The sequence below is a fragment of the Pseudorasbora parva genome, chromosome 12 (assembly GCF_024679245.1).
Source record: "Pseudorasbora parva isolate DD20220531a chromosome 12, ASM2467924v1, whole genome shotgun sequence".
In the NCBI taxonomy this organism is placed as follows: domain Eukaryota; kingdom Metazoa; phylum Chordata; class Actinopteri; order Cypriniformes; family Gobionidae; genus Pseudorasbora; species Pseudorasbora parva.
In genome coordinates this window covers 15,421,750-15,448,544 of record NC_090183.1, presented here as the reverse complement: position 1 = coordinate 15,448,544, position 26,795 = coordinate 15,421,750, and the positions used below count along the sequence as shown (strand labels likewise).

Below are 26,795 nucleotides of genomic sequence, written 5' to 3'. Positions count from 1 at the left end.
GGATGAGAAATTAGGTCTGTGCTTGTCTCACTGAAAGCAGTTAAGGTTATTTTACCTATAATTTAAAGAGTCAGCAGCCTGCCAACACTTAACACCCAAGTGGGAGTGGGAAAGGAGCGAGAAAGAGCCAGTCAAGGAAACAAGCAGTCATTTTGTTTGACAAGCCATTTTATGGTAAGACAGGACTTCTTTTTCGAACCTCTCCTCACATATGAAAGAAGCTCTTGCTCTCTCCAAACAAAGGTCATATTCTGGAGCAATGGTCACACAAACACACATTTTTAGATTGGCAACATCCAGCTAGGTGCAATAAAAGGTAACTACAGGTTGACCAAACTGTGATGTCGTCTCTAAAATGCGATAGAAGCCTTAATAAGATTAAAAATGTATTCTTAGAGTACAAAAGATGTGCTTGCAAGTCACGGGAGCGTTATAAAGCAGGCTGTATATAAGGGATACTAGGGATAGATGCCTACTTTCATAGATTCAAATATGTATGTGTTTCTTACAGAAAACCAATGTATTAGAAGGCATTTGTTAACCCACTGGAGACTTTTAGGATGGATGGATGGATGGATGGATGGATGGATGGATGGATGGATGGATGGATGGATGGATGGATGGATGGATGGATGGATGGATGGATGGATGGATGGATGGATGGATGGATGGATGGATGGATGGATGGATGGATGGATGGATGGATGGATGGATGGATGGATGGATCTTAAAAAAATTAGGGCATTAAAAAACAATGCAATTGCAAAGCTGGGAATAGCCAGGATATTATTTAATATAACTCTAATTGTGTTCAGCTGAAAGAAGAAAGTATATAGAAGGCACAAATATACCTAGGAATGGCTTGAGGATCAATTGAATAATTTTTGGGATAATTTTCATTTTTGGGTGAACGATTCTTTTAAACTTTGAAACCCGTTTTCAAATGTTTCCGTTTTCAGGCCCCCAAAACTGTGTTGTTGTGTTAATGAATGGCCAAAACGCATTAAAAGTTTTTGGTTGAAACCGGTGTAGTGTAAATGGCCCCTTAAGCTGCGTTTCCAACGCAGGAATGTTCCCCAGGAACTAGGGGCTTTGAGTTGGCTTTCGTGCATTTCGACCACAGAAACCAGGGTCTAAATGAAGTTCCGGGTAACAAATCCCCCCTCAAAATGGCCATGCTTGTGTGAGGTAGTAATTTTTAAAGGAACTTTAAGGGGTGGGACTTGGGACATGCTGACTGGTTGAATTCATGCAGTATATATTAAACCTAAAAGTCTGTTGTGGTGCATGCAGTAAGAGTTCAATGAGAATCAACAATGAATTTAAAAAAATATGACTGATGGACCGTCGACGAGGTTCAGGCTTTATTAAGTGTATTTGCGGAAGACGGAATCCAGTGGGCTCTGGAAAGTTGCGTCACCAGACTAATCTTTATGGTACTTATGGAAGTGCAGACGGCAAAAGGGTATGGGGGAAAAAAGTTCAAAAGTAATTTCAGTGGAAACGGGGCTTTAGTCAACCATTTTATTGGTAGGTTGGTCGCAGAAAGAAAAAAGAAAAGAGGAAAGGAAAAAAAAAGAACCTTCACAGGAAGTGCCAAAGTCCCGCCGTTTGTGAAGGACAAATCATCTGGTCCATGCGGTAATTTTGTCGGGCAGGAAATCAATTTGAAATGTAGTAGCACAATGTTAGCCACTTTACATAGTCGCTCACTCTAACGTTAACCTAGAAAATTGTATTAGATGCATAAACAAGTGTTCCTGCTGAATGTGGAAGCTAAATTAGTACCCCGCTTACTAAATGACATTTAACTGAACATGCATTTCTCTCTCTATAGGCATATCCACAATACTGCAGAAATGCTCTGTCAGCATCATCAACATTACCCAAGCAACCGACAAGGACTCGGAAAACAAATGGTTTAGTATGTCTAATATAGAACAATGTCAGCAGTGTTACATATAATATTCTCTCTCATTCTTTCTCTGGTTTCTATATATATTTAAGTAATTAATTTAATATTATAAACAGGGTTAAACAACTTTTCAGCACAGATAATACATGCAGTTAAATCCTCCAAAAATAGGTCCCAATTAAGTGCCTTGCCATAGCCTCTATTAAAAATAAATAAATAAATCCAGGAAATTCCTTTCAAGCTCGACATTAGATAATGTTGCTACAGGGCAGAATTAATCACATGGGCAATTGGGCACAATTGGGGCAACATGCAGGGTTGTATAAATATTTTCAAATAGTGGGAGATGTGGTGCAATGGACAAAGATCAGAACGATCGGTTTCATAACATTATTTGCACTGTCAGATGTTGGGACAAAAAAGTATACATTGAGTACACTGTCATGACGCTTATAATGCATATCACAAAGTCAGAACACGCAGACATTGTGTAATCTGTCACAGTCAAATCTGAGATTCTAAATCAGACCAAGGTACATCATGAACAATCTTTCCCTTAAAGCTATCTTTCTGTTCCAATTATTTTGAGTGGCACAAACAGTTCCCAAAGTTAGGTACCTTTCTCAAGGTCTTTTCTGAGATCACTGCCCAGCAGGGGCTCATTCTGGAGATCCAGAGTTTTAATAATGCCCTGTCAGAAACAAGTCATCGCAACTCATGTAATTTGTCCTCTTCATGGTAACTTTTAACAGAGCCTATTTTTGGAGGTCTTCATACTTTTTTCTGGCACAGATGACAAGCTGTGCACTGATGAAATATTGAGATGCTACATTTTCCCAGACTGGTAATAAAATATGCATCATCCACGCTGAGCTGCAAATTGCACTGTTCCTGCTCTGCATGGGAGAGAGCATAAGACTGTAAAGAATTAAGAATTTTCTTAATGACGCTAGAACTTAAAGTTTACAACAATTATATACACACAGAAATTGAGAATTTCTTGTAAGCAGGGTTGGGGAAAGTTACTTTTAAAATTAACTAATTTACTTTTTATGAAAAGTTGTTCGTCTATTAAGTTTTTAATGTCATGTTATCATCAGGGCTATTAACATGGCAAACACAAGGTCAATATCACAATCCATACAATTTAAAGATAACATTTTTTTAAAAAAACATTCGATGAAATATTCTTATATATTTCCATGTTTATGAATAAAAGCTCTTTTTGCAGTATCATACTAATTACAGACAATTATGTTTAAAGGTACAGTGTGTAATATTTATTGATAGAAATGCAATATAATATACATAAAGTTTTTGTCCTGTGTCGGCCACCGTAGCTTCTATATGTGTTTAAACGTGCAGTATGCAACTTTTGGCCACTAGGGGTCACTCATTCAAAATAATAACAACAGACGTACTTTGATGACGTCGGGAAAGTGCGTGGGCTCATGGGAGTTGTTGTCATTGTCACTGTCAACCAGCGAATCTGGCATCTCCAGCAGAAAACATGTTCACTGACAAGGTAATTGTTATATTACATCTCTATTATTGTTAAGTTTAGTTACGGCTTTTCACTTTGTATAATGTCAATCTAATGAAATAGCAGCGAGCTACCGTTACTTAACAAACTTATCAGTAACGTTAGCTAATGTGCGAGACAGAATGTTGTGTGGGCGGTCGCTATGTCAACATACCTATAAGTTGGTAGGCTATGTTGACATATTAACCGCGCATCATAATTTAAGTTACTCAAATTATAGATATGTTGACATGGCATCCGCGATTGTCGAACATTCTGTATATCAACTGTTCAATAAGGAAATAAATTTCAATTTAGTTTATCATTACCAACATAAAACATAGTAAATGAGAGAACCAGCACCAGCAATAAGTTGTTCATTGGAACACGCGCTGTGTCGCTCCCCACATTCATCAATCATTCTAATAAACATTTATTTTTGGAACTCATAGATATATGAATAAGTAGATCATTATTAAATCGATATTATATGTAGCTAGTATTAACATATAATAAAAGTGACGTCACCTTGTGGCATATTACCTTATGAAGCTAACGTTACTTTCTCCAGCTACATATAAAACCAATAATAGCTAGTCCATCTGCGTTTTACACATGACATCATCGTGTCACCAAATATACGGATAGAAATATACTATCAGTTTTAAAAAGTCTCAGTTTCAGTCTCCAAAAACACAGAATCCGCCTGTTTGAAAAGCCGATGATGCAATACAAAATGTATACGTATTCAGCTAAACGCGTCTCAATGTGGTCAAGATCGCTATGCAATTTGCAAACATACAGCATGTTATGATTATATGATTATTATGTTAGCTGAATGGTTACTTAAATTACCTGTTTATTAAAACGAAAGCGAGATCAGCATATCTCTCTGCAGTCCGAGCTTGTCACGAAGATTTCGCCATCTTTCAAAGGCTTCTCCAAGGTTTACACGTCTCTTGCTTCTTCTACAGTCCCAAAATCTTCTCGGGTCATTTTTTTTTTCACCCGTACGTTTGCGCTTTGTTGAGCTGGCAAAACGTACAGGCAAAGAGTAGTCATGATCCATTATCATACAGACTTTTTTTATACGGGTGTTCCCCTTATACTGTCAGTGTTCCTCTTTGAGTTTGGCGGTTCCGCCGAGTTCCGCAGGAAGCAAGACGCAAACGTGGATATGACGTGAAAGACGGGCGACATAACGGAAATAAAGACACGGTCCGTGTCTTCGAATTAAAATATTAATTTCTCTGGATTTAGAAGTTAATTGGAACTGTCGGGATAATGTAAACACACAACTTTAAAAAATATATAACATAGATATAGTGATCTTTTATATTTTTAATGCTGAAACATTACATATTGCGCCTTTAAGTCTTTAATTACCCCGTCGGCACCTATAGTGAAGATGACTTTGAAGTTATGGAACACACTTCTTTTTATAATGGTGTTAATTTCATAGAGTTTATTATTTTTTACATTCGTTTTTCTTTCCAATTCCTTCTTCCATTTGTTAGTGATGTTAATTAAAGGTCTGAAACCAGAAAGTGGTATTTAACCATCAGATATATACAGGTCAAGCGCATCTCTGGCAGCCGTGTCCGCTCTCTCATTACCAGTCAGTCTAGGCGATATGGAGCAAAAAATATATAATATAAAAATATAAAATATATATCTCGATATCTTTACAGGAAAAATAACCCCCTACAAACAACAGCAAAAACAAATATGCCAAATATCATAAAGACTTTTTTTTTTATTAAAGTGCAAAGAGGTAGTCAGTTCATGTAGGAACAAAGTGCTTTTGACATAAAAATAAAAAAAACTCCCTGATTATATAATAATAATTTAACTGTAAAATAAAAGAAATAATTCATATAGCCGTCTTTTCATTCATTTTGCTTTCAAAAGAAGAATCAAATACTCCTTTTTTACAGTTAAAGTAAACAGTAAGCATTTTGCAGAAAGATGGGGGCATGACTGAGATATAAATAAACAGATTTTGTCATAACACCACTTCCTGTTAAATTTGTATCAAAATTCAAACAGTAGGCCTAGATGTCGCGCTCTTTACTAAAGCGTGACTGAGCGCCTCATCATGCGGATCATGTAGGCTACACGTGAAGCGAGCTTCCCTTCTTTTCCAGTTACAGAATGAAATATGAACATCAGAAGGTAGGCAATATGATACAGTACAACTTACAGAAGAGCACTGTGTCTCAACACCCGGGATGTTGCGTTTTTCCCTCATGGTTAAAACATGAATAGACCTATTCAGCATAATCCCGTGATAAAGCTGACAAAAATAATAATAATGATATTGCAATCATTTTTAAATGTTTTTCAAATAATATGCGATCATTTTGACATTTTAACCGAAAACCATGCGATCAGTTAGACACAAATCAAAAATTGACATGATTGCGACTGCGAGTGCGTCTCAATCACCTGACTGTGGGTGAAACTTGCAATTTGAACGTTATGAATGAACATTAATATTTCTTTATGAATTTTAGCAAGCAGTTGTGTTAGAAGGAAAATCGTGGTAAGTCTTAAACAACGCACACGCTTGTCAACATGATAAATAATCCTAACCTGGTTGAAGACGGCGGCGTGTTCAATGAGACAACACTCGAGGGGCGGGGGAACAAAAGCAACGAGGTGGGAGGCGCGTGAGCACAGCACAGAGAAGGCAAACAAGCAAAGTGGAATCAGAATTAAAAAAGCAGAATCAGAATTAAATATAAACAATATATCGATATATACGATATGTCAAAATCCATATTGAGTTTAAAAAATATGTCGATATATTTTAAATATCGAGATATCGCCCACCCCTAAGTCAGTTTAATGTGACTTGGAACCCAGCAAAGGTAACATTAGTAGTCGAATTTCCTTCTTTGAAAGATCGAATTTAGTTAACATTTCGACAATTATAGGGTCAACAAATTCAAGTGCTTAAAGACAAGACCTTGGTCTGGAATTCCAATGCCATATTGTTGATCTCCCATCAATGCTGCTGCTTATGGAAAGTAAGTAGTGTGTTGCATTACTTTTGCCGTGCTATTTCTCAGAAAAGTAAAAGGCCCTTTCACACCAAAATTCAAATCAATAAGCCTCGGGCTGAAGGAAATGCAAATTCTCATATGTACAGTAGAGAGCGCAGCTCAAACAAACCTTCAGCTATGTTGCCATTCTGGATTTCAGGAGAAGAAAGTTCAACACTTACTTGCGTTAAAAAAATGAAACAAATGTATAACTAAAATCATTTAGATAGTAATTTTAGTCATTAGTATATCAGTCGATAAATGGGAAAACAAAGTGACTTGCAATACTTTTTTTTAAAACTATTTTGCATACAGATGATATTTTGCTGTAAAAATAGTGCATTACCTTACTTGATACTGGAAAACAAGTAATCTGATTGCATAACTCACAACACTGCTAGTAAGACAAATAAGAGTGTCCATTTTAAAGAAAATTACAAATCTTAAAAAAATGAAGCTTAAAATGAAGTGATCTACTTCATGTCTACTTTAGTAGATGTCTACTAAATGTCTACTTTAGTTGACATCTAAATGAAGTCAACTAAACTGCTATTGCTACTAGTCAACAAATGTAATACTAGTTGTTTACTTTAAAGGGTTTGTTCACCCAAAAATGAAAATTTGTCCATGATTTACTTACCCTCAAGTCATCCAATGTATACATGACATTCTTCTTTCAGATGAATAAAATCAGTTATATTAAAAATCTCCTGTGTCTTCAAAACTTTATAAATGGCAGTGAATGGTTGTCATGTTTGAAGTCCATAAAAGTGCATCTATATTCATCATAACTGCTCCACATGGCTCCAGGGGGTTAATAAAGGCCTTCTGAAATAACCACTCGTTACAACCGAGGTATTCAGCAAAGCATTTGTGAAGCCACAACACACACAACCTTGAGGCGGATGGGCTACAACAGCAGAAGACCCCACTGGGTACCTCATCTCCACTACAAATAGGAAAAAGAGGCTACAATTTGCACGAGCTCACCAAAAATGTGCCTGGTCCGATGAGTTTCGATTTCTGTTGAAACATTCATATGGTAGAGTCAGAATTTGGCATAAACAGAATGAGAACATGGATCCATCATGCCTTGTAATCACTGTGCAGGTTGGTGGAGGTGGTGTAATGGTGTGGGGGATGTTTTCATGGCACACTTCAGGCCCCTTAGTGCCAAATGGGCATTGTTTAAATGTCACAGCCTTTATGACCATCATGTACCCATCCTCTGATGGCTACTTCCAGCAGGATAATGCATCATGTCACAAAGCTCAAATCATTTTAAATTGGTTTCTTGAACATGACAATGAGTTCACTGTACTAAAATGGCCCCCACAGTCACCAATCCAATAAAGCATCTTTGGGATGTGGTGGAATGGGAGCTTCGTGCCCTGGATGTGCATCCCACAAATCTCCATCAACTGCAGATGCTTTATCCTATAACAGACTTTAAGAATAACTCCTTAGTCATAGGCTGTTTGCATATTAATAGGTAACCCAGCATTGTTTTTGTTTTTTTTGGAAAATAAGTTCTGTAAAATATTACAAAAAAAATAATAATAATTAGTATAAGTGTTACATTGTTATATTTATTCTGACGTACTCTTTTTTTATTTTGTAATTATGAAAATGTTATTGTAATGGTAATATTTCTTATTTTTAAAAATATTTTTTGCAGTAATAATAATCATAATTATTAATAGTCACATTAATATAAAAACAAAAAATGTTATATATTACACACACTTTTCATTTGTAAAAAATTATAATAACAATAATCACATTTTAAATAGCAATCGCAATTTTACCCAGAATAATCGCAATTATATATTTTCCCCAAATCATGCAGCCCTACTGTGCAGAACTTCTCTTCATTTTGGCGCTAACATTTGCTCTCCCATTCAAACACCACTCGCATTGTTTTGGTGAAAGTGCGACTCATTTGTTGGGCGTTGGAAGTGTCAAACATCAATTATGAACTAGAAATATTAACAGAGTAATAATCATGAATATTTTGAATGGGACTCAAGTGGACTCGGAAATAAGTCAGAGTCCTAACATGTTCGAGTACGAGTCAATTCCGAGTCCAAAGGCACACGAGTCCATGACGAGACCATTAAAATATGGTCTCGAGACCATTAAAATATGGTCTCGAGACCGAGTCCGAGTCTCGAGTACAAATCACTGCTAGGCAACCTTACAGGTCAGAAATTATATTAGATAGGAATATTTAAATTTCTGGGTATCACGCAAGAGACAGGTTTATTTAGGATGGCGCGTCCCACTGTATAATAAAAGTCCCACTGCTCACGAGCCGTGTGTTTGCGTAACAATCACTCCAGCGCCCTTGCTCAGCTGCTTCAACACTCGGTCCTGCTCTGCTTCATACTACAGTAACATTAATAATCGCAGCCATAAACTTGATTTCTGCCCGAGTCCTATCCCGATTCTTTTCTACCAGCTGTGAGGTGAACACCACATGTCCTAAGTTTCTGAGGTCAAAATTGACATCATCAAACTACGCCTTTGTTTTGAATAGGCGCCCTCTAGCAGATGGAAAAGTTACATAGTGCAGTTTTTATTAAAAGTGCTTTGCATACACTCTAAATAATGCTGGGTTATTTTTTAACCCAAAATGCTGGGTTAAGACTGTTGGGTAATTTTTGTTGGTTTATTTGATCACATTTTAAACACCATTGGGTAGTTTCAAATTTCCAGTCATTGGGTTAAACCTGCTAGGTCGCAATGCTTGGTTGATTCTACCCAGCGCTTGGTTGTTTCACGTGCTTCCCGCCTTGATTCGTTTAAATTCACTCCCAAACTGTCATTTTGAAAGGACAATGCAAAAGGCAAAGCCACTTGTTGCAGATGTTTTAAGATAAGTTAATATATTTTCAATAATAATCATTTTAATTAGCATAATTATCGTTTTTTTTTCTTCTTCGCGGCAACATTTCTTAAGCTTACATGACGACAAAAGTTTTACCTCAGAATCCGATGCAATGTAACTTACTGACTCGTGTTAGTTTAGGTAGGCATGTGAGACGATAGATTAATATTTTGTGATTAACAGTTACACAGAACCATGATCCTCTTACGAAAATTAAACATGGTTGTATCTAGGGATGTCACAAGTACCGGTACTTCGGTACCAAATGTGACGATAGTATCTGTATAGCCAGGGTGCGAACTACGGGGGAGCTAGGGGGAGCTCGGCTCCCCTAAATAAGACATGGGCTCCCCTGAAAACGTGATTTGAAAAATTTTGGGGGGTCTCAAAAATATTGACACTGTGTTATTTTGAGGTGCAATTTCAGTTTTCTGTAATGTGATCATCGTGGATTATTATATGTAAAATTTCTAAAAATATATAATTAATTCATGCATGACGGCAATTTAAATCTAATTGACTTCAATAAAGATAACTATACATGCTGTTCTTGTCATGACCATCAAGGTGTGGTGGCACTGCGGTGCTAATTCCACTCATGTTTAGTGCATGTCAACGCAAAGATTCGTAGAAAAAACAAAAACGAATATCCACTTCTTGATCTTGGATTTCTGGAAGAACAGCAAAGGAAGCTGACCCCAAGCCTCTGTGGTCGATTCTGTGTTAAGGCATGTTATCCCCAATTATGTGTTGCGGCTGGGTTGATATAGGTCTGCGCGACTATCAATGTCCTAATAAGACTAACGTTAGTTAAATGGAGGAATTATGGTTTTCTTCTGTAGCCTGACGAGTAACTTCAACCGTTCATGTGAACTCAAAGACAGCCGGATGCTTTGTTTATAGACTATTTGTGGGCTTTTTGACCTATCAATTCTTGTTTTTTTTCTTCCTTCATTAAAATCAAAGATGTTCTTCAATGATTGTAAATTGTATATTAAGAGTCTCCGCAATGCATTAAGCAATAGATTGACCCGTTTGTCTGTGTGTGAAGGAATATACACGTCCTCTCTTCCACGCGCGCACCCCCCCCCCCCCCCCCCCCCCCCCCACACACACACCCCGAAAAGTGGGCTCCCCCAAAGGCCACGGTATAGTTCGAACACTGTGTATAGCATCGACTCACAAGTGGGCCTAGACTATATTCGGTCCCGCAGCTGCATTCAGTCGCGTCACGCAGGGCTCCAGACTGTAGCCGAATATATACATGAGTGTCTGTGTATATTAAATACTATTTAAATATCAACGTTACCATGTTTTGCGTCTCTGTGTGAATGACGGGGGCGTGTGTCATATCATGAACACAGACTCAAAAGTCACGGCAACCCGTCAAAATAAAAGTTCGATTTAAACGTGAATAAATTGATAGAATATATTAGGATTGTAGTAGTCATTGTTGCCAATTTTATAACATTTGTGTATTGTACCATTTGTCAAGCAATAAAAATGATTGTTTTAACACTCTAAACATGCATTCTTCATTCGTTCTTTCATGATTGTCTAGTTTTACAGTAGGCTAATGCAAAGGAGATTTTTTAAGAACAACCCAGCAAGAATAACCCAGAATAGCAAATCCATTAATGGTAAAAAGTTGACTACATTTTGGGTTTTGTCAACAGCCCAGCCTGCTGGGTTAAAATGCCTCTGGGTTAATTTAACCCAGCATGTGTTCTGTCCAATATTTACCCAGTGCTGGGTTGCTAATTGGGTTGTTTTTAACCCAGCCATTTTTAGAGTTGGGAGCCATTTTTAGAGTAGGAGTTAAAATAATATAAATAATTTACAACAGATAAAATAAAAACAATATTAAATATTTAAAAACTAAAACAAATAAAATGCTTAATTAAAAAAATCAGTCGAATGAAGTGCTCATTCAGTAAATGCACAGCTAAACAGTGTTTTGAGTCTGGATTTGAACGTGATATACATAAGAATAATAAAAATAATCATATTTAAAAGGAACGGCAGTCTTTATGTAGTCCATATAAAAGGAGTGATGAATTGAGAAATCAACTTTCCCTTGATCTTTTGATATATAAAAGGTCATGGTATAAGAATATCCTGTAAGTTTCAGGGCTGAAAACGTCCTTTTTAGTCAAAGAAAAGCTTTTATAGACACCATGCCCAGAAAATGATCCTGTTCACACCTTGACGTCATCGCCTGACGAAACCCGCTTCTACAGAATAATAAGCATGTGTAATTCAGTACCCCCACCCACCAACTCATCGGATCACGCTAGCCAGCAGCAATAAACATGCCGAAGAATATAGCAAGATATTGAACTATTCCTGGTTGTGGAAGAACACAGTCGCTGCATAAGCTTCCTTCTGATCCTAATATTAGGAATGTTTGGTTGAACTTTATTTTTAATTATTTCTTCTATATTGGATCCGACAGGAGGAATGGTGCAACACACTTATGTGTTTTTTATATGTAATAGTATTGCATTGTTATAGATCATTTTGCTTATGTGTACATGTCTAGCAGAACATACCTTTAGCACACTGGACTCAGACATGTATGGGCCAGGGCTCGCAAAACCCAATGTCCCGGGCAGGCAGATGAATCTCATTATATTCCTTTCAGTTGTTCACTCTCTCTGGACTTGACATTTGAAGGGTGCACGCGGTTTGCGCTTATATCAAACGATCATGCGGGCTATGTAATACAAAAATAATAGTCCAATCAAACGCGGGTGGATGAGAAATAAATCACTGTTTGTTTGATAAAGACGTACTTGAATCATTCCGGTTGCCGCGTTCAAAACAACTCCTCCCTCATGTGAACTGAACTGACAGGGGCATAGATATGACAGGAGCTGAAGCTCATTAAATATGCAAATCTTATCCAATCCTGGGCGTTTACTTCCAAGTCTCCAGTGTGTCACGCCCATCATTTTGGAGAGAGCCTCAAAACCAGTGTAGAAAAAGCCTATTACTTATTCGTTATAATATTTTTTAATGTAAAAACCACACAGTAAAAAGTCATTAGTTGACCTCAGACAACAATAAATCTTTTTTTTTTAAAAGCCAGTTCTTGACACCTTTAAAAGTTAGCTAGCCGATTCACAGTACGACTACTATTTGTGGAAGTGGCTAACCGTAAATCTAACACATTCATGGGTGTCGGAACCCACCCACTTTTATACGACCAACGATATTGAACCCACTCACTTTTACTGTCTCTAATTCAGCACGTCTGTTTACTTACCCCTAACTAATAAACATTTATTATTGAACACATTTGATGCTGTATTTCCACTTTTCTAATACTGTCTTCATTTTTTATATAAAATAAATGCCTTTCCAATCTAATATGTTACGGGAAAAGGGAGTAGAGCCAGTTTGGTTAAAGGCGGATTCCAGGATGGTTGTGTACAGTCACTACCAACACACATTGCTGTATAATCAACTTGTAAATGCATGTACCATTATATGACCCCTTTAAACTTATCTGTAAAGAGGAGTTCTTTGAGATGGCTGAACAGCATCCGACCCTAATGTAAGCTGACCAATTTAGCACACTCGTCCTATGATATTGACATACTTAATGCATGTATGACCAACCGGATTTCCACTATCGACTACAGCCCGCAAATGAAAATACCAAGGGAAATGGTGGCAGCTCATTATGCTTGCCCTGCTCGTAGCAAATGAGAGAACTACAGGATTTAGAGAAAGTCCAATTCCGTTATCTTCGGCATGCACACTGTCTAGAATACTGCAGAGAGAGCCAGGGATGCTCTCTTCCACAGAAATATCACAGGAGGATAGAGGCTGAGTAACAGACGCTTAAGTGAGTGACAAACAGAGCATAGTGACCAATATTGTAATTGGATATTCAAACTTCCAAGTCTACCAATCAATTCCATTTGGTAGACCCCTAAATACACCTTCAAGCAACAGCATTAACACAGTTGGATGTTCAAAAGAAAGCAAGGGTAATCATTTAAAAGTTATATTAATATTGTATTGTGCAGTTTGCATAAATTATTTAGGCATAACTGCCATACAAGCCAAAAAAAAAAAAAAATCTGTTATCATTTACTCACCATTGTGTCAAGACTTGTATTGCGTTTTTACTGTTGTTGAACAGAACAAGTCAATAGGGTCCAAATTTGTTTTGGTGTCTATGTTCCCTGAAATGTCATGTTTCATCTTCCGCAAAGTAAAGAACTGCATAGAGGTTTGAAATGAGGGAGAGTATGATGACATTTTAATTTTTTGCTGAACTATCTCCTTTAAGCATGACTTTAAGCAATTATTTTTAGATGAGCATAAGACTTACCATTAAATTATGTATAGTTTGTTGAGACTAATTACATAATTTAACTGCAATAGTATGCACTGAGCCAAAAAATGTAAACTACAGTTTCAGGAATGTATGCAATCTTTGCAACCGAACAGTTTAACTCAAAATATTATGAAATATTTATAATAATGCATGTTTTTGAGTGTGTTTTTTTTTTTTTTTTTACCACATTAACAAAGCCTGGTTATCATTCTGTCAAAAAATGTGGTTATGTATAATATTAGCCACATACAATTGCTGTCAGTATCTGTTCAAGTTATAAAAAAAAAAAAAAAAACATTAAAATGCCAAAAAAAAAACAAATACACTTCCTAAGAAATATACACTTAATAACAATTGTGACACACAAGCATTGCCTCCCAGTAGTGATCCAAAAACATCACACCTGTACGATGTGTTTCTTTGCAAGATTCTCTCATCTTACCACGACAAAAACAAAGTCTATTACACTGACAAGTAAAGCATATGCTCTGCGATGCAAGTCGCCTAAACACAGACAAACAAACAAACAAACAAACAATATTGCACAAAGTCAACTGGTTGACCATAACAGCAACGCTCTGATTCAAAAGGAAAGATTCGAAGACTCGATTCTTATTAACCTCGCTGCTATTGTAGCCTACTGGCGCGAGCACACAAAAGATTCATTCAGTATTTAACCAGCGGCAAATTCAGAAGACAGAATCACTGTGTCTAAAATATTTTTATGTCGGGTTATAAGTGAATTAAATAAGGCTTTCGCTTCTCGGCAAGACTTTTTCCGCTCGAAACCTCTGCAGTGAACCACGAAACACCGAAAACATATATACATACATACACACACACACACACACACACACACACACACCTCCCGTGAAGCTGCCAAACACGCTCACGGCACCAACTTTACGCGCTCGTCGTTCTTTACCTTTACAGGTTGCCGATCTGGACAGATCTGGGTGAAACGAAGGGGTGCGGGTGGAAACGGCCTCTCGGAGTGGGTGCATGCAGAAGAGGGCGATGGAAATCCCGTTCCGAGAGCTTTTCGTTGTCCTCCTAGTCCTTCGCTCGCAGGCCCTATAGAAACTCCGCCGCAGCGTTCTCGCGCTTTCTCTCTCTCTCTCTGCTGGCTGCTCAACCCAGCGCTCGATGACGTCAACGCTGCCAGGGATGGACTGCCCAGGGCGAGCACTTCGTGATTCAAAAGCGAAAGTCAATATACAAGATTCACATGTATTGTCGACTTCATTGTTTACAATATGTTTCTGTGTACTAGAAACCTTGTGAGATCTCACACAGACTCTCAAGCAACACGGGGACCTGAGTTACGAAACTATACATTTATGCACTTTATAGGTGGCTAATAATAACTAGACCATAATAACTAGTTAGAAAACCTTACCTTCATAGATCAATGTGGAAAACATATGAGCTTTAAAAATTTGAAGTTAGACATATCCATCATTAAGAGATTCTTAATACTGATTTAACATGAATTAACATGTTTACGTTGTTTTTGTTTTGTGTGTTTTATGGCTTAGCCTACTTTTTATCCTATATTTGGCTGAATATTTTGGACTTTTAAACAGTTTTGCCATTTAATTAATTTTACACATTCAGGATTTTTATTAAGATTTTGATGATGTGAAGTGTATATTTGTGTAAAAAAAAGAAAAAGAAAAAAAAGAAATCAGTGGCAGAATGCAAATGAAGCTTCATATTCCTATAGACAAAATCTAAACAGCATTGTTTCGGGATTTGTTTTTTATTTTTGTTAATTTTTCAAGATTGTTATTCTTTTTACCTTCATAGGCTACTTTCTGCATGTACATTACAAAAGCATTATGTCACAACATTCAAAATACTTAAAAATGATTCACTGCAGTAGAAGGTAATGATCTATTGGTTTTAATCTCAGAGTGTTGTAATGGTTAATTGATGTACATTTGATAGCAATGTCTAAAAAAGATTAAACAGTTTTACAAAAAAAAAAGTTTAATTTTGTCAATAAATTTGAAGTTTTCGTTGTTATGTATATAGCATACATGAGAAAACTGTAAATTACATTTAGCAGACACTTTTATCCAAAGCAACTTACAAATGAGGAGAACAATGAATCAAACTAACAATGAGGAGGCAGGGTCAAGAGCCATTTCTTGAAAATGGCTAAAGACTTGGCTGTTCATGGTTGAGTTAGGCAGGTCATTTCACCAGCAGGGAACAGTCAAGGTAAAGGTCCATGAAAGTGATTCTGTGACTCTGGGTTGGCACGACAAGGCGCAATTCACTTGCAAGTTTCTGGAGGGCACAAAAAGATCACCGAAAAGGCTTGAGGGAAAGAGGCTACAGGATTAATGGAAATGTTTGCTTTTCCGTGACCATATTATGCTTTATGTCATGTATTTGCGTTTGTGTGAAAACTGATCATCCTTGAATTTGACTCTTTTTATGCATGGATTATCTTGTGTGTGTGTGTGTGTGTGTGTGTGCGTGCGTGTTTGTGGCTGGCAGCCCATAATCCAATCTCTGATCAGCTCAGTGAGAGAGGGAGTTGAAATGCTATTGACTGAGTGCAGTGTTCCTGCTGCTAGCTCATGAGGGGTGCCACAGTAATCAGAGAGATGGGCCTTTCAATGTCATCTCAAGGACAGAAAACTACTCTCTCTCTCTCTCTCTCTCTCTCTCTCTCTCTCTCTCTCTCTCTCTCTCTCTCTCTCTCTCTCTCTCTCTCTCTCTCTCTCTCTCTCTCTCTCTCTCAAATAACTAAATTTAGATGACAGGAAATCAATGAAATCCAAATTATGATTTGTGAATACACCCAACCCCGCATGGAAACACTAAAAAGATTAATTTATGGCATCGTTCCAGGGTTGGCTCAGTCATGCAAGACACACATCTTATCTTGGATTTTCAGTTATTTTTGAGTGTTTAGTTTTTAAAACTTTACAAAAGAGTAGACACTTTCAGTTCCAAATTCGTGTCTCAATACTTTTTCAAAGAAATAAATCGTTCAATACATTCCATGTTATTTGTATATACACGTCCTACTCAGAAATTAGCATATTGTGATAAAGCTCATTATTTTCCATAATGTAATGATAAAAAATAAACTTTAGATTCATTGCACACCAACTCAACAGCTCATGAAAACCCAAAATTCCTGTCTCAAAAAATTAGCATATCATGAAAAGTTTCTCTAAATGAGCTATTAACCTAATCATCTGAATCAACTAATTAACTCTAAACACCTGCAAAAGATTCCTGAGGCTTTTAAAAACTCCCAGCCTGGTTCATTACTCAAAACCGCAATCATGGGTAAGACTGTCGACATGACCCTGTCCAGAAGGCCATCATTGACACCCTCAAGCGAGAGGGTAAGACACAGAAAGACATTTCTGAATAAATAGGCTGTTCCCAGAGTGCTGTATAAAGGCACCTCAGTGGGAAGTCTGTGGGAATGAAAAAGTGTGGCAAAAAACGCTGCACAACGAGGAGAGTTGACCGGACCCTGAGGAAGATTGTGGAGAAGGACCGATTCCAGACCTTGGGGACCTGCACAAGCAGTGGACTGAGTCTGGAGTAGAATCATCCAGAGCCACCGTGCACAGGCGTGTGCAAGAAATGGGCTACAGGTGCCGCATTCCCCAGGTCAAGACACTTTTGGGGTACAGAGAAGCAGCACTGGACTTTTGCTCAGTGGTCCAAAGTACTTTTTTTCAGATGAAAGCAAATTTAGCATGTCATTCGGAAATCAAGGTGCCAGAGTCTGGACTCTGGAGGAAGACTGGGGAGAAAGAAATGCCTGAAGTCCAGTGTCTGTTTAACTCTCCTGAGCTGAACCCCATAGAGAATCTGTGGGATATTGTGAAGAGAAAGTTGAGAGACGCAAGACCCAACACTCTGGATGAGCTTAAGGCCGCTATCGAAGCATCCTGGGCCTCCATAACACCTCAGCAGTGCCACAGGCTGATTGCCTCCATGTCACGCCGCATTGAAGCGGTCATTTCTGCAAAAGGATTCCCGACCAAGTATTGAGTGCATAACTGAACATAATTATTTGAAGGTTGACTTTTTTTGTATTAAAAACACTTTTGTTTTATTTATCGGATGAAATATGCTAACGTTTTGAGAAAGAAATTTTGGGTTTTCATGAGCTGTATGCCAAAATCATCAGTATTAAAACAATAAAAGACCTGACATATTTTAGTTGGTGTGCAATGAATCTAAAATTTATGAAAGTGTAATTTTTATCATTACATTATGGAAAATAATGAACTTTATCACAAAATGCTATTTTTTTGAGAAGGACCTGTATAGACAAATAGTGTGGCATTCACAAATCCCGACCATTCAAACATGTTACACGATCACAGTAACACATGCTGAATACATGTACCATTTATTTTAATTGCTTATAAAATCCCCATGCATTTAGATTAGTTTTAACATAAAATAAGATAATAAAAAAAATCAAATAGTTAAAAATCTATTATGGCATGCTTTTTTTGAGTGCATAATTTTTATTTATGTATGCAATACAAATGGATGGATTTTTTTTAATGAGCAAATCAAGAACATAACTCTTAAATGCAAGCATTTTGTTTTTGTCACTGCAAACCATTTTCACTACCAAGCTCTTATAGGTTAAATGATCATCCCTGTTTCTGGTTTAAAATGTTAAAAAAAAAAAAAAAAAAAAAAAAAAAAAACAACATGCACAAATCAGGCTTTCAAACTGTATTCATATACATCTCAATGTTTTACTTACTTTCAAAGCAGATGAGATTCAATCTCAATCTAACAATATTTCAGAAAGGACTCGGTTTTTGAGGAATTTCATGTATTTAGGTTTTGCTTACTGTTGGCTGATATTAATCCATTCCTTCAGGCTGGTTCGCTCCACAATTGTTAAATAGAACTACAGATTTTAATTTGAACTGACATCAGGGCCATGTCTTATGTTCTTTAGTTACTTGACTTATGTTCTTAAGCCAATTCAATGTTATTAACAAACAAATTCATAAAAAAATCTGATGTCTTTCCTATACTATAAAGTTAAATATGCAATTTCTTATGTACATTTTATCTCTGTGAACAAATAGTACCCTCTGGTGTTTAAAGATAAGAATAACACATTGTAGAATTTGTTTCAGAATTCATGCAGCTCAGCTCAGCATGACATGTTGTAGATTTATATTTTAACATTGCGTACTCTTAAAAAAAAAAAAAAAAAAAAAAAAAAAAAAAACGTTTCAGTGGGCGAGGGTTCTTGACAAAATTTTAAAGAACCCATTTTGAAAAAAGGTTATATAAGGAGAAACGTCTTATATGATTGCATATTACTTTCCCAAAAAAAAAAAAAAAAAATTCTCCCAGTGATAAAAGTGTTTAGAAGCTGTTTAAACCAAATTAAAATTAGATTAAATTAAATAAATTTAATGATACCATGAAGGCAACCCATGAAAAGGATCTACATATAGGTGATTCAATAATTGCAGGTACATTCTGTGTCCAGTCTTTTTTTCTTCTTTTTTTCAAATGGCTATATTTTTAAACAATTTTAATAATTTGTTACTCATTGTCATGGATGTTACAGGCCATAATAAAATGTTACAGGCCATAACAATATATTTTCTGTATAAAGTACTGTATAGCTGAAAATCATGATTTCTTTTTTATCATGTATCGTGTTCACAATATTAACTAAATAGCAATTTTCCTAATTTTACAACATTAGATTGTTTAAAAATAACTTATAAAAATGTCCATAAAGCCATACTTTGCTTTTAAATTGATGGAATTATCACCCACAAGTTACAGGAAATTATGTAACTTTACCTCACTGATAAAATATTATTAAAATGCAAAAACTCATATGAATCACCTGACAGACCCCTTTAAGTTTATATATAGAACCTTCTCTTCTGGTGTATGGGCAAGACTTATTAATTATTAGTTATTTACCTCCATTGAATTGACTCTTGCTGGTAATTGAATGCATGCAGTAAGACATGCACATTTTGTAAAAGTCTAAAAAGACAGACCTGGCAAAACATGTATAAAATTATGAAATAGTAGAGTTGAAAAAGAGCAGCAGGTTGTATTTCAGGAAGAGCAACAAATAATATACGAAGAGATCAATTCATTCAGTATCGCAATATGTTCTTAATTCCTGAGAATTTTATTTTCAAACAAGAACAGAGCATATTTTAAAAAGGTTTTTAAAAAAATAAATAGCTTTAACAGAATAGTACTTCATGTGCAAAATTTTGGCGCAAATCGTAGCAGTCAATGAGATCCAGTCGGTTCCCTCACAAAAGATCTGCATGTAGTGAGTGACTGTGAAATGACAGATGTGCGTAATAAGTCCATTCTCAGAGCAAAGAATCAGATGGAGGAGTCATGTCGAGATCTCAGCTCTGGGCCAGCTCCAGTTTGTTTTCTGACGTCTTTGATGTTTCAATTATTTCCCCACACATGAACTGCTCCTACAACAAAAATATACGCTTTTAAACAAACTAACATTTACAAGAATAACATTTCTCAGAATATTTTAAGTCCCAATGAAAACAAAATTGACAATTCGTATTTTTTATGGAACATTCCAGCACTTATTATAAATGATTTATACATGCAAATGATGGGCTCGACATCAAAAACCGCCAACCTGCCAAATGGGGTGGCTTTCAGCAGTGGAGTGTAACCACCTTTGTCTGGTTAAATTTGTATTCTGTGTAATTATATAATATATACACTGCTGTTCAAAAGATTTTGATCCGTAAGATTTTTTAATGTTTTTAGAGGAAGTCTCTTATGCTCACCATAGCTGCATTTATTTTATTAAAGAAAGGGAAAAAAAATCTGTAATATTGTGAAATATTATTATAATGTAAAATAACTGTTTTCTATATGAATATATTTTAATATGCAATTTATTTCTGTGATGCAAAGCTGAATTTTCAGCATCATTACCCCAGTCTTTAGTGTCACATGATCCTCCAGAAATTATTCTAGTATGATTTGATGCTCAAGAAACCAAAACTTTTGAACAATGTTGCAAAAAGCTTTCTATTTTATACTGTTGTTTTTTTACTTTCCATTCATCAAATAATAAAAAGGTTCAACATTGATAATAATATTAGAATGATTTATGAAGGATTATGTGACAGACTGAGTAGTGATATATTATCACTATACTCAGTCAGTAGATATTCATTGTAGATATTCAGCTTTACATCACAGAAATAAAATTACATTTTCATAAATATGAAAACAGAAAACAGTTATTTTACATGAGCTATATGAGCTATATTTTACATTACTATATTACTGTTTTGTTGTATTTTTAATAAAATAAATGCAGCCTTGGAAAACATAAACTTCTTCTAAAAACTTTTAAAAAATCTTACCGATCAAAAACTTTTGAACAGCAGTGTTCATTTTTCAGTTGTAGTCTTTTAAAAATGCATCTGAAATAATCAGTGCAATGTAGCGTTGAAAAAATATAGATTTTTCAATATATATCGATACTGAAATATCTGAAACGCTTCCAATAATAATTTCTCACAGAACAGATACACGATACCAGATTAATACGGTTGCTGTTACAGGGCTTGAATTTCGACATTATTTTGACGGATTGTGCGTATTGTGCATATTTTTACTACATTTCTTTTTCTTAGATAGACACAAAATAATGTCAAAATGCCAGTCTTGATGAGTATTGTAAACACAGTCAGTTATGTTTTAAGTAAACAGTTGAGAAAGAAAATGCTTATGTAGCAGTATAAAATGTGTAATATCATTGCGCTGCTGCACCAATCGTTCGTCAGCAAAGTTCCTTGATTATTATGCAGGAATGAGAGTGTCATATCGGTCTTAGAACACAATGTAACTATACTATCACAACATGTAAATAGGAAAATGTTGGCGTTATTTTGTAACTTTTTGAGCTGTAGGCACGAGCAGTTTACCTCCAGTCTTTGTGCTAAGCTAGCGGTGTGTGCATCAGACAGTGTTATGGCACGCACAGATATGAGAATGGCATGTATGGCATCTAGCTCTAGAGGATACGTTGAATAAGGTAAAATCCCCAAAAGTCGGCGTGTTCCTTTAAGTGGTCAAAATAGTTGAACAGATATTATATAAAGAAAGACCATATTTTGGAATAGAAAGTCGTTGTGAAATGGTAGTTGTGATCATTAACTCACACATCAGTTGTGGTAAACAGAAGCTCAAGCATTGATGTGCGAGAACAATGCGGTTTTGTGTGTTACGCAGCACATTTGAGCTTGCAGTGAGGTTTGTTCTAGCGCGTCAAGCAGGTTCGGTTGAGCTTCTGCTGGTGTTTGCTGATCAATGTTTAAATTCAAATAAACACAAATCTTTTAATCATCTAAAGCGATTAAGTCTCTTTTAGAAAATTTGACTAAACTACTCAATTCCTATTAGTTTTACAATATTCTTGTGCACTTTTTAAACAAAATGTTTATGAGTTTGGAACAACATGAGGGTGAATTAATGACAGAATGTTCATTTTTGGGTAAATTAACCCTTTAAACAAAGCTTCAGAGATGTTGTTGCAAGAGGGAACATATTTTGATTACACAATACACAGGTACATTAGCTAAAAAAACAACAACAATGATGTGCACAGAAGAATATTTTGAAATATACAGCAATAGTCCACCCCCATCTCCCTTTAAATTTTCATATTTATAGCCAATAAGCTCAAACAAGGACTCCTTGTTTATTAAATGCTTCTTGTTTTATTTATGTATCCAGTGAAGAACAACAGATAAATGACTGAAAGTTGGACACAGATCAGAACTTACCTTATCATAGATTACTTTTACTATTAGTGAGCAGCTCGGACAGGTGGCCACTTCTTCACCATTCTCAAGATCCTCCTGAAAAACGTATGTTAACTCATGTTTCATGTTAACAAAACAGTAAGTATTTTTCAGTTCACCTATTTTAACTAGTTAAAATCTCACACTCTTGAGCTTTGGTTAATGATATTTTGGTTAAGTCTTAGTTTTATCCATGAACCAATAGTATTCACTAACATAACAACCACTGATTCAAATACAATTCTTCATATAATTAATATATAAATGAGCACACATATTTATATAAAGGCGAGAAAAGATGAATCTAGAAATTATTAATCCAGTATATTCTGATAAAAAAAACTTGCCTTCGTTATCGCGAATCTGTCACCACATGGACAAGGAAAATAATATGTTTCCGTTTCTTCATCATACTCAAAATCTTCTATTTCAACCTCGTCGTGAAATACCGTCATTTTTTAATCAGTTATTGGTTAAAAACCCTGGCTGGTGCTGATTAAACATGCGGCCCCTGTGACATAACGTGGCGCACAAATTTGACGTGGCTGCCTGGTCAAAGCGAATTACAACAAACAGCTGTTCACAATTTAGCCACCAGGAGGAGACAAATTTCTATCCTACCGATGGCACACAAGTCTCTTCTGGCTTGAGTACAGTAAAACGTTTCTGTAGTTGACCTCGACTGGTTTTAGTTTTAGGTATAGGCCTAAACTGGAATGTACGTTCACCATGCAATCGAAGGTAGCCTATCATATGTGATGCAGACCTACTTTCCCAGCGCAAGGTTACTTCCTTTTAAGTCACTGATTATGTTGAAATAGCATGCACACCTATGTATTTGTAGTCAAGAAGACCAACTCCGATACCAACAGACAATGACAGATGTGTTTTGAGACCAAGACAATTAAGACCAAGACCTGACCAGCACTCCTTAAATTCACAAAGATCCACATTACTGAGAGAAAAAAACTTTTTTGTAATCAATAAATATAATTAGACTAAGACACCAATCCAAGGAAATCGTTAACTACAAAATTCACCTTTGCACAGCAGAGGTGGTACAGAATATGCATCTGAATTGGTAAATTACAAATGCAGTCATGCTGTTTCTTGAATTACTTTTGTAATTCTTCTTTGCACACTAAAAAAAAAAAAAAAAAAAAAAAAAAAAAAAAAATAGACTTGTTGAATTTACTTACAAAGGCAGCTTCAAGTGCTTCCACACACCTATATTGAGTCCTTTTTACAAAATATATTCAAGTAACGCTGAATTTATTTGAGTAAATACAAATCATTTGAATTTGTCACTGTTACATAATATTTATATGTTTACTTCATAATGTTATGTTACATTTATAAAAGTTTATTATGTTAGATGAACACATTTATCGGTTTAATTTACCTTATTAAATTAACTATTTGCTCTACAAGTGTAAGTAAACAACTATTAAATAAAAGGCATATTTTTAAAAACAAAATGCAAAAATGAATTCCATCCAATAGATGTGTATATGAGTGCCCACAGCCAAAACATAATGGTAACCACAAAATTACAGAAACTCCTATTTTAAGGAAATAGGAAAGTCCAACTGATTAAACACTAACGTAAACTAACAGCATCTTTCCATTTACTAAAAAACACAAAAAAATAGCACTTTAATCCCTAAATTTACTCCTAATGCAGTCCCTTGCAAAGCATGCTGGGAACTGCAGAGCCACTGTCCAGTGGTTTTTTTCACTCAGCAATGTTAAGTTGACCTAACAAACACTTATTAAAGGTGCCCTTGAATTAAAAATTTAATTAACCATGGCATAGTTGAATAACAAGAGTTCAACATGGACATCACATAGAGTCTCAAACACCATTATTTCCTCCTTCATATGTAAATCTTGCTTGTGAAAAACACCATGGAAAAACAGAAGATTTTCAGGTGAACACTAACTGTGATGAAATCGCTGGGATCATTAATATATACGCCCCTAACATTTGTATACGGCAGCGCATGCCTCATGCAAGGATAGCGAAAATGGCAGATCATGGAAATAGATGTTATGTTCCAGGCTGTGCAGGGGACGTGGGGACTTTTCATACCCTTCCCACTGAACAAATCTGTAAACAGGCATATTTATCTACATAAAATTTAATTAAAAGTTGTTCATTTGCTCTGCCCATTTCATCACGGACAGTTTTTCTAACCTGGACAATAGCAGGCTTCATTCAGCGTCTGATACTGGAGAAGCGGCAATTCAAACTATATCCCCGCGAGCAGTAAGTAGTGATTTTATCCACTTATTTACTGTCTAAACAATTTCTGATTAAACTGGAAGTTTCTTAGTGAGACAACATTAACGATAATATCCCCTGTTGTCAACGCAAGATGCTAGGAAACTCCAAGCAGTATACATCAGTATGACCAATGTCAAAGTTAATATTATTTCCTGCTAGTGTTGTCATACAAATCTACAAAATACAACTGTAGATGGCAATCCCTTTTGTCGGATAGAATTATAATTTAGCCTATAGGCTAAATAACTGCTCTTTTAGAATCACTATAATTTAGCCTATATGCCTATAGGCTAAATTATAGGAGTTTAGTGGCTTACAGATCGCTCACTCGATGCTTTTAGCTAACGTTATCTCCACCACTTAAGGGGTGGGGTGTAACCATTGGTAGGGGTGAAAACGAATCGTTACACCCTTGAAACTGTAGTAATTTGACAAGGCATCGTCAATTTGTAAAAAAAAAAAAAAAAAAAAAAACCTGTAGGCTACTGTACTGTACAAACAGCATATCTGTGCGCTAATGGTACCCAGTTTGCTGTTTAGAGTTTGTAATTCAAAGTGAAGAAGCTATTTTTGTCAAATCAAACGGTGACGCATTACAGTGATTAAAATGTTTTTAAAATGCTAAAAACAAAGTTGTGGCTGCTGATGATATGAGTTAACGTGTAAAGTTAATGTTATATGCTAGCTCACATGTAGGCTGAAGTTATAGTACTGATGTTGCAGGTCTTACTGAAAATAAAGACTAAACTATAACTTACTCAAAAGCGTCCATCTCAAAACAATTGGTTGTTCCTCAAAATCTTTATCTTCGTCAGAAACAGGATCAAACATAAGGATGCATAATCGCTCCATGATTGACAGTAGATGTGTTTCTGTCATTGAAATGAGCCACAGTGAAACAGCCAATCAGAGTTGAACTGTCCTCTGCCATTAGTAGAAGCCACTCAGTAAATTTAGTAGTTTACATGAGTTTTTAAGTAATGTGAGCAAGGATGATTTGAGTGCAACTAACAACAGTGAAAGTAAAATTTTTTGAGTTGATAAATCTAAACTGCTCTTTTAGAATCACTTATCTCCATGGCTATAGGCCCATCCAAAACATTAATTTGTGTATCTTTTAAGCCATTCAGATGTGGAATTGATTCTGTGTTTTGAATCAATGTCCTGACTCAAATACAGCTCCTGTACAGATGATAAAAGTACTGTACATTATCTTTAAGAACTGTCTGGTATGTTATCAGAATTCATGCTTTCTTTAATCACAACATGTTCAAAAAAGTATAGCAAACATCCCCACAATCACACTACCACAAGTGCTTCATTGTACTATTTGTTGTAAATAAAGATTTTACATCTGACATGCTCTTTCAGAATCATAGCACCTTATCTCAAGGCCTATAGGCCACTCCAAAACATTTTCTTTTTTCTTTTTTTTCTTTTCTTTTAAACCATGTCAGATACAAAACGGTATACTTGTATTATTTTGGTGACATTTTTGACACTATCCCTGAGTAATTTCTGTACCCGGTTTACCCCAGATTATTGTGTACCCGCAAAAATAAATCAAATTAGAAATAAGTTATTGACTGCATCTGAAACAGTACATTTTACATCCAATCACATCAATTATGTTAATAAATAAATCAGACAATGCACTGGCAATTTAGTAGTTGCTGGGGGGGGGGGGGGGGACTGCAGGAGTATTAATCTTGGCATGAAATACCGGCTTTTATTTACAAACATGGAACACGGGGTGAATTCTCCCGTACGCGTACAGACTGCCGTACAGACTGCCACCGGACTAAGGATTTTGGTTACAGGGAACGGGCCAATGAATTTAGGAGCAAGTTTATTGGAAACGGAATGCAAAGGAATATTCTTAGATGAAAGCCACACTTTTTGACCTACGACGTAGACGGGAGGCTTAGAACGGT

General features: G+C 36.0%; 2 protein-coding genes across 3 annotated transcripts in view; both read right to left on the bottom strand.

The window, feature by feature from the left end:
- nck2b (NCK adaptor protein 2b) overlaps positions 1-14,861 on the bottom strand; it is a 70,613-nt gene extending 55,752 nt beyond the window's left edge. For both annotated transcript variants that reach the window (XM_067459320.1, XM_067459319.1), the window contains exon 1: positions 14,651-14,861. The gene's annotated coding sequence lies outside the window, so the exon portion shown is untranslated. The remainder of the gene's footprint in view (positions 1-14,650) is intronic.
- Positions 14,862-19,867: 5,006 nt separating this feature from the next.
- Positions 19,868-23,139, bottom strand: dph3 (diphthamide biosynthesis 3). The gene is made up of 3 exons (XM_067458343.1): positions 22,922-23,139; positions 22,557-22,631; positions 19,868-20,210 (listed from the first exon to the last, which is right to left on the bottom strand). The coding sequence occupies exons 1-3, from the start codon at positions 23,027-23,029 to the stop codon at positions 20,136-20,138; spliced, it is 258 nt and encodes an 85-aa protein (XP_067314444.1). The 5' UTR covers positions 23,030-23,139; the 3' UTR covers positions 19,868-20,135.
- Positions 23,140-26,795: the final 3,656 nt, after the last annotated feature.

What these genes read in the sequence shown, in the direction of transcription:
- dph3 (XM_067458343.1), bottom strand. Translation starts at nt 23,029, where the DNA reads ATGACGGTATTTCACGACGAGGTTGAAATAGAAGATTTTGAGTATGAT. An exon ending in ACAGATTCGCGATAACGAAG is followed by an intron (nt 22,632 to 22,921) that starts GCAAGTTTTTTT and finishes TACGTTTTTCAG; the next exon opens with GAGGATCTTGAGAATGGTGA. An exon ending in TAAAAGTAATCTATGATAAG is followed by an intron (nt 20,211 to 22,556) that starts GTAAGTTCTGAT and finishes TTTTTGTTGTAG; the next exon opens with GAGCAGTTCATGTGTGGGGA.